The sequence below is a fragment of the Priapulus caudatus genome, unplaced genomic scaffold (assembly GCF_000485595.1).
Source record: "Priapulus caudatus unplaced genomic scaffold, Priapulus_caudatus-5.0.1 Scaffold3746, whole genome shotgun sequence".
NCBI classification, from domain to species: Eukaryota; Metazoa; Priapulida; class Priapulimorpha; order Priapulimorphida; family Priapulidae; genus Priapulus; species Priapulus caudatus.
The window spans coordinates 5,615-14,388 of NW_014580807.1; the positions used below are offsets into that span (position 1 = coordinate 5,615).

At 44.5% G+C, this 8,774-nt stretch overlaps 1 protein-coding gene and 1 long non-coding RNA gene across 2 annotated transcripts; both read left to right on the top strand.

The window, feature by feature from the left end:
• Window positions 1–4,312: 4,312 nt before the first annotated feature.
• On the top strand, window positions 4,313–4,811 carry LOC106819582 (EPM2A-interacting protein 1-like; the record flags this gene model as incomplete). The annotated part of the gene is given in 1 exon segment (XM_014824194.1): window positions 4,313–4,811. A coding segment is annotated over 1 exon segment (499 nt), but the record flags the coding sequence as incomplete, so codon positions are not given.
• A 2,254-nt stretch (window positions 4,812–7,065) lies between these two features.
• LOC106819583 lies at window positions 7,066–8,665 on the top strand. Its single transcript, XR_001395457.1, has 3 exons — window positions 7,066–7,273; window positions 7,452–7,661; window positions 8,541–8,665. It is a non-coding gene; the product is annotated as an uncharacterized LOC106819583 (long non-coding RNA).
• The last annotated feature ends 109 nt before the right edge of the window (window positions 8,666–8,774 follow it).

Consider the following 8,774-nt stretch of genomic DNA (forward strand, 5'->3'; position numbering starts at 1 on the left):
AGAGATCAAATAGGGCTCCTAATTTTGCACAACTGCAATGAATATGGTTTTTATCTAGTGTGAGTTCTCATGGGTATATCTTTGTTTGAACCAGATGGCAGCGCACACGAAGGCAGCATCACAGTGACAGAGCACACACGTACGGTTTCCTCCCGTGTGAGTTGCCATATCTTCACGTGAACGCAGACGGCAGAAGGCAGCATACACAGATATCACACATACGGTTTCTCTCCCAGGTGAGTTGTCACGTGTATTTTACATTACTCATGGCCCTGTCACACGCTTCCTTGACGATTTAGCAGCGTATGCCGGACGTATCAAAATTTTTCTCTAAAACGCTGGCATACGCTGAACTATCGATGTTTTTTTTCCAATTTTGGGCGTATACATAGGCGTATTCATAACGAGTTGGACGTATATTAACGTATTATGTAACGTATATCGAACGTTTCGACAACTTATATAGATAACTTATACCAACGAATGCTTAGGCGTGTTGGCCGGCGTTCACAACTTATGCCAACGATAGTCTAACTTATGCATAGCGCGCGGGCAGCAATATCGCCGCGACGATCACGTGTCGTAGCCCATAAAAAGGCTGCCGCTCGAGCGATTCAACATGTAACCGCAGTAGACATTGCAATATCAACATCACCGTTGCAGTATCAACATGAAAATACCATTTTTATATACCAATTCCCCTAAACGCTGCCAATACGCCATTATACGGTAGCTGTAAGTTTAGAAACACGTTCAGTAAGTTCTGTGGTCGTCCCGGAACACGTCAAATACGTCTACATACGTCAATATACGTTGGAGATAAGTTACACATAGGTTCAAAGCACGTTACTCATAGTTTAGAATTAAGTTTTGGGTACGCTAAACATTATCTCGACGTATTTCGAGCCTTATGAGTAACTTACAAGTAACGTGTGTGAACGTGTGTCAACGATCGCATAACTTGCCTACAACTTATGGCCCGCGTATGGGCATACGCTGGCATACGTCGGAAAATTTTGAGCATGCTCAGAATTTTCCGACGACCTCGCGCGTACTACGACGTATACCAGGTGCTTCAGCCGTGCTTCAGCGTGCTCTTAACTTATACAAAGTTTACCCATAACTTATTCGACGTACGCCAGCGTATTGACCAAATTTTTCATACGTTGGTATACGCTGGCTTTCATACGGAGGTGTGACAGCGCCATAACGTTCGTGTGGCACGTTTCTGGAACGTTGCTACAACGTTATTCCTGACATTTCAATCAGTTCTCCCAGCTAACACATAACGTTCCCACAACAGTTTGCTGGAATGTTGTAGTTTGGTTACGTCAGTAATAACGTTGTAGCAACGTTCCAGAAACGTACCACACGAACGTTACACTCGCACCTTCTCACAACGTTATGTAGTAACGTTTTAAAAACGTTATGTAGTAACGTTTTAAAAACGTTATTAGGACGTTTACATATTTTTCTATAGTTAATTAACATCTGTACCTCAGGATTTGCGTCCTGGTGGGGGAGCGCCTCTGTACGTGCGGCGGCGCCTTTCTCGCCGGGCGCACGGGGGGGTTGTGGACCCTCCTTCACTGCGCGCCCGGCTTCTCGGGCACTTTTCCTGCCCCGCCCCCTATCCACTGGGGCAGGCCCGACTTCCTCTTGCGGGGGACCAGGGTGGGGTGGCTCCCGCAGCCGTCCCGACAGCCCTGGGCAGGGCCACTGCTCCACGATGGAGTCACGCTCGCCGGACGAGTGGTTTGACAAGCGCGGCGCGCTTCTTCCGGCGACTTGCTTATGATTTACGACATAAGATCAAAGTAAAACACGATTTACGTAAGAAAAATATACAGCTCACAAACTAATTACTAAGCGCCAATGGGTCTATGTCTCCCTGACCTCTGTTTGACTTGGCTCCTTCAGATCTTTCTGACTAACCCTAATCGCTAACCCTAACCATATGAGATAGTTACGAGGGTTTATAGGTAGTCAGAAAGATCTGAACGAGCCAGGTCAAACAGAGAGTCAGGGAGACATAGAACCTATGAGCATTACTAACCGCACATTCTGGCTCCCTTCCTCTTTTAACAGTCCGTATAGTACTGATCATGTGACGTGCACGCCATCAAACTACTAGACTTCTAAAGCTTCCGTTCAAAACAATTTTTCACAAACCACGGTAAATTTTTCTCGGTCCAAGCCCATTGGTTTGGGATGATAAGCTGCGGGTCATCAAATGAACGGATGTTTAAGGTCTTGCATATGTCTTGTGTTGATCTGGTAAAAATAAAATAAATAAACTGAGGCAATCTTTTTGCAATTATTATAACTAAAAATGGATGATTACTTTTTTATACTCTCTGTTTCCGATTACCTAATTTATTCCTATTTTTTGTGAGTACAGAACCAAACACAAAGAAAGTTTTGGATGAATTTACAATATCCCTGGAACATTTACTCAACTGCATTGATGAATTCCTTTCCCAGGTCTCTTAATATTTTTTTGGGGGTCCCATGCCTATAGATGACCATCATAAGACAACTGGCTATTTTTTCAGCTTTTCTGTCTGATATGGGAAATGCTTCCAGCCATTTGTGAAGTAGACTGTACACGTGAAAAGTCTCCACTTGTTCCCAGTCTCGGGTTGTCTTCAGTGGGCCAGTAAGATCAACAACCGACCATCTCCCATGGCTCTGTCAGCTGTTAAACAAGTGCATACACTAATACTAATGTTGATGGCACACTGTCGTCATGGTCTCTGCCTCCAAACAATAACATGAATTGTGAGAACGTTGCAGCAATATTTGACAGAAATAACGACAATGCAAGATTAAATACCCTGGCCATAATTAATAAGGTTTTACCATTAACATATGAGGTATAGTATTGTAGCGGTGGCACCGGACCCTCGGGTTCCAAGAGCGGTTAGGGTGTAGACCCCTGGGTACCGCGGAGATGGGGAGATGGTGAATGTTTGTTATTTGTCTAATTGTTGCTGTCCCGCTTTCTGCCTAGAGCGCCGTGTGGTGAGTAAACCCCGTATTGTCCGTCGTTGTGGGGCGAGTGAATAATACAGTACTATTTAGAGTGAACGTATCGGTTCTGCACAAATAGCGGGGAGTTAGTCTATTTCGTGCATGCAGCGGCTGTACGGGAGGTGAAGCCGGTCGGTACGCTAACTGTACTGTAGCCGCTTTTTGCCTGGCTGCGGCTCATAGTCTATACTGTGTGTTTAACCCCTGTGCTTACCCGGTGTAGGCGTTTGCGCGTCTTCCGGCGACACCCGTGGTGCCACCGGTCAAGCACTTAGTGCTAGTACACGAACCTTTAGGTATTGAACCGGCCGTGATCGTCACCGTCCCGGACCCCGCTAGCCACCCGAGCGCTCGAGGCTACTGCGCTCACCGCGCAATAACCGGTTCCGCTGTGCTCCGGTCCCCGTGTGTCGTAGTTAGTCAACAGTGCGGGACGAGTAACGACACGCACACACACACAGGCGGCAAACTCCACCCTGCCCCTGCCGCGCTAGACTCGCGTTTTTACGATGAATAAACAAGTGTATACCCAAGGTAAACACAGAGGTTAAACAGCACAGTATATGACTATGAGAGCGCAGCCCGGGCAAAAAGGGCTACAGTACAGTTAGGTACCGGACGGCTTCACCTCCCGTACAGCCGCACGAAAATGACTAACTCCCCCGCTATTTGTGCAGACCCGATACGTTCACTCTAATCAGTGCCCGGGAAAGTCCGGACCGCGGCCGGATCCGGCCGCGGAGTGGTTCAATCGCGGCCCGCGAAAGGTTTTGGAGAATGTGATGAAACCACGACTTTCGTTAATTTTTACAAATTTACGGAAAAAAATAACAGTACTACTGTACAACCTGTAAAGCAGTACAGAGTTACTTAACAGCCAGTTAATCGTATTGACAAGCATGTTGAGTCATAAAGCCTAGGACACACTAGCGATTCTGTACGCTGCCCGGCAGCGTATATGTTCGTTACGAATTTAGAACGCCGTACCAGTTCCGCGGACAGCTGGACACACTGTACGGTGTCAAACCGCTTCCAAGCTCTGTTCGTGCTAACTGTGATTGCTGCTAAAAAACAATTCGCGTTCGATTAATTTATAATGCGAATAACGAATATCTATCTGCTGGTGGCTTGCGTGGCGCTAGGCGGTCGTGTCGAAGCGCATGCAAGCGCATGCGCCGTACGCAAGCGATTTTTAATTTTTTTAATTTTAAGTGCTCAGATAATTTTTACCAATGTAAAAATGGCATCCAAGAAACGTAAAGTTGACTCCGAAAATCTGGTTTAATGAGGACTGGACAAGAGACTATTTTTTTGTAGAGAACAGAGGAAACATTGTCTGCCTTATATGCACAGAAACGATCGCTGTTGCCAAAGTAAGCAATGTCAAACGTCATTACATGTCAAAACACTCTTCCAAGTTTGATGAGTTGCAAGGAGAACAAAGAGCTGTGAAAGTCAAAGAACTGAAGGGAAAGCTGTCATCTCAACAAAGTGTGTTTACCAAATCAGACGGAGAATTCAAAAAATCCACAAAGGCGAGCTACGTAGTTTCAGAGATAATTGCAAAGAGGATGAAACCATTCAGTGACGGTGAATTTGTGAAAGAGTGTGTGAATGCAGTTTTTGACACAATGTGCCCTGAGAAAGCTCCGATTCTAAACAGTCTCAGTCTGAGTGCTAGGACAGTCAGTACGAGGATCGAGGAATTGTCAAAAAATCTGTCTGACCAGTTGCACTCAGCAGCCTCTCAGTTCAAAGTGTTTTCGCTTGCAGCTTGACGAGAGCACGGACATTTCAGATACTGCTCAGCTGGCCATTTTTGTGCGAGGTGTTGATGATGAGTTCAATATAACTGAGGAACTTCTTGCTCTTGTGCCCCATGAAAGACACTTGTACTGGAAAGGCAGTTTTCAGGAGTGTGATTCAGAATGAAGAAAGCGAATCTGAATTATGAAAAACTCGTTGGAATTGGCCACAGATGGTGCCCATGCAATGGTCGGGGAGGCAGAAAAGGATTTCAAGGCATGTTTAAAGAAAGAGCTCCAAACCAGAAACATTCGCCCAAACGTTGATATTGGTGCACTGTATCATACACCAAGATCTTTGTGCACGAAGGTCATTGGTTTCCAGGAAATGCATGGCTAAAATAATATCAACTGTGAATTTCATCCGTGCTCGGGCAGTGAATCATCGCCAATTCAAAGAACTTCTGGAGGAATTGGCTGCGAATTACAAAGACGTTCTGTACTTTTCTCAAGTGAGATGCGTGAGTAGAGGGCGCACTCTGAACCGGGTGTGGAGCTGAGAGAAGAAATTGCAGCAGTTCATGGAGTCGAAAGAAGGCCTCTACTGGAATTCTCCGACGAAACAGTGGCTCTGGCGACTTTGCCTTCTTGGTCGACATTACTGAAAAGTTGAATGCAGTTGAATCGTGTCTATGGCAGGGAAAGGACAAACTCGTTCACAATCTCTTTGGTGATATCAAGTCGTTTGAAGCCAAGCTGCTTCTTTGGAAAAGTCAATTGGAGAACAATGTTTTCGATCATTTCCCTTGTCTGAAAAGTCAGAAAAGAATTGAAGCCAGAAGGAGGAAAGATACTCGCACTGAAATCGAAAAACTCACAGCGAGAGTTTTCTGCGCGTTTTCAAGGAGTTTCGTGCAAACGAAAATGACTTCAAGATCTTCTCAATGCCTTTTTCTGTTGATCCAGTGACAGCTCCCACGAATCTGGCAGTTAGAATTAATTGATCTGCAAGAACAACATGGATTTGAAGGCACAATTCTTGTCAAAAACCACTAGTCGAGTTCTACAAAGACTGTGTCTCTGATGAATCTTTTCGCAACCTTCTTCATCATGCAATGAAAACAGTGACGCTGTTCGGCAGCACTTATCTCTGTGAGCATTCTTTTCCAAGTTGAAGTATTCAAAATCGAAGAACAGAAGCTCTATTTCAGATGAACATTTGGAAAACACTCTGAGAATCGCTTCCTCGGCGGATAGAAAACCAGACATATGTGCTATTATGATCAGAAGAAGCAGTTGCCATCCTTCCCATTGACAGGAATTGTACAGTTATACGTGAAATACAGTGATTTTAGCCCTGTCATGTGGTTTGTTTTAGGGATTTTTCAATAAATTGTGTTTTTTTTTTTTCGGCATTTCTGGCCCCGAGCGTTCAAAAAATCTACATTTTTGGCCCGCCGAATGAAAAGTTTCCCGGCACTGCTTCTAAATAGTAGCTGTATTATTCACTCACCTCACAACGACGGGACAATACGGGGTTTTACTCACCCAACGGCCGCTCTAGGCAGAAAAGCGTGGTGCTCTCTCTCTCCTCTCTCTACAACGCTCTATAACTCTCTGCTCTCCATCTCTCTACAACACTATAACTCTCTCTCTCTCTCTCGAACTCTCCATCTCTTTGTCTCTCTCATCGAACTCTCTACCACAACCTCTCTCCTGCGCTCCTCCCGCCAACTAACGGAGAAGCACACGACGATTTCCCGCCTATCACTTGGGCGGCCAACTGTTTCGGCCGTGGCTCTACCGCCTAGAGGGGGGGAGCCATTGCACCCACATGGCGCACCTCGTGTTGGCTTTTTTGATAATTTCAACCCTCGGCTAAGCAAACCCAGGCAGACAAAAAGGCCAGCAAGGACAGAACAATTAGACAAAACAAACATTCACCCATCTCCGCCATCTCCCGGTACCTAGCCAGGGGCCTAACACCCATACCGCTCTGCGGACCCGAGGGCCCGGTGTGCCACCGTTAGCAATAACTATATCATATGTTAATGTAAAAGCTTTTATTAATTATGGCAGGGTATTTATGCTTGATGTGGTCGTTATTTCTGTCAAATATTGTGCAACGTTCTCACAACGTTGTAGGAACGTCTGTAATGTATACATTCCCTCAACCAATTCATGTTATTGTTTGGAGGCAGAGACCATGACGACAGTGTGCCATCAACATTAGTATTAGTGTATGCACTTGTTTAACAGGTGACAGAGCCATGGGAGATGGTCGGTGTTGATCTCACTGGCCCACTGAAGACAACTGAGACTGGGAACAAGTGGAGACTTTTCACGTGTACAGTCTACTTCACAAAATGGCTGGAAGCGTTTCCCATATCAGACAAAAAAGCTGAAACAATAGCCAGTTGTCTTATGATGGTCATCTATAGGCATGGAACCCCCAAAAAATATTAACAGACCTGGGAAAGGAATTCATCAATGCAGTTGAGTAAATGTTCCAGGGATATTGTAAATTCATCAAAAACCCTTTGTGTTGGTTGTACTCACAAAAATAGGAATAAATTAGGTATGGAAACAGAGAGTATAAAAAAGTAATCATCCATTTTTAGTTATAATAATTGCAAAAAGATTGCCTCAGTTTATTTATTTTATTTTTACCAGATCAACAAAGACATATGCAAGACCTTAAACATCCGTCATTTGATGACCGCAGCTTATCATCCCCAAACCAATGGGTTGGACGAGAAAAATTTACCGTGTGTGAAAAATTGTTTGAACGGAGCTTTAGAAGTCTAGTAGTTGATGGTGTGCACGTCACATCATCAGTACTATACGGACTGTTAAAAGAGGAAGTGGAGCCAGAATTGTGCGGTTAGTAATGCTCATAGGGTCTATGTCTCCCTGACCTCTGTTTGACCTGGCTCGTTCAGATCTTTCTGACTAACCCTATAACCCTCGGTAACTATCTGATATGGTTAGGGTTAGGATTAGGGTTAGTCAGAAAGATCTGAAGGAGCCAAGTCAAACAGAGGTCAGTGATACATAGACCCTACGGGCGTTAGTAATTAGTTTGTTGAGCTGTATATTTTTCTTACGTAAATCGTGTTTTACTTTGATCTTATGTTGTAGATCTAAAAAAAATCGCCACCAAGTCAGGGTTCTAGATTAGCCGTGTCCCGATATCCGCGGAATAGTATATCAATAATTTTTTTTGTTGGATACTAGAATTCGAATGCCTCGATAGTAAGAAATCGTCAAAATCGGGGTCATTGTAGCAAGCGCACCAGACAATGTGTCTGGCGGAGGAGAGACTCGTTTAGCTCATTATGCTGCCCCCCCCACACACACGCGCTCAGCAAATGAGTGCTGTATGTTGTACCCAACGTTTGTTCCCTGATTTAAAAACCATGCACCCCCCAGGGCGGCGCCCTATCTGGGGAAACCGGGGTCCCTTTCGCGGACTTTTTGATTTTTTTCTACCCACTATCGCAGGACTCGGTAGAGACACACACCCTATCTCTCGACCTTTCAAGAATACACCCTCTTCTTTTACGATTCAGTAAAATGTACTCTTTTACAGAAGTCCTTTGGGTGTAACTCACAAGATGAGACACTCGTCTGAAGAATTCTAGGTGCCTTTCTACACGCATTTCATTACCACGGGGGCAATAAGGGGCAGTTCAACTTTTTACAGGATTTTGCAGTCATTTTAATTTAATTCTTATCATGTTTATTTTGGATTATTTTCAGGGGAAAAACTCAAAAAAAACACCAAGAATGTGTATTACCGCAAGTGGCAGCAGGGAAAAGCAATTGGGGGTGTTCGAGCTCGCTGCCAAAGTTGTGGGACACCATGTGCAGCCTGCAAGGGTGAGTATATATAATACCTTTATACGTAAATAAATCACATTATATTACTAGTTAAATAATATGGCATAAGCATAAGGAAGCTAAGAATATCACATAAAAGGCTGTATTACTATT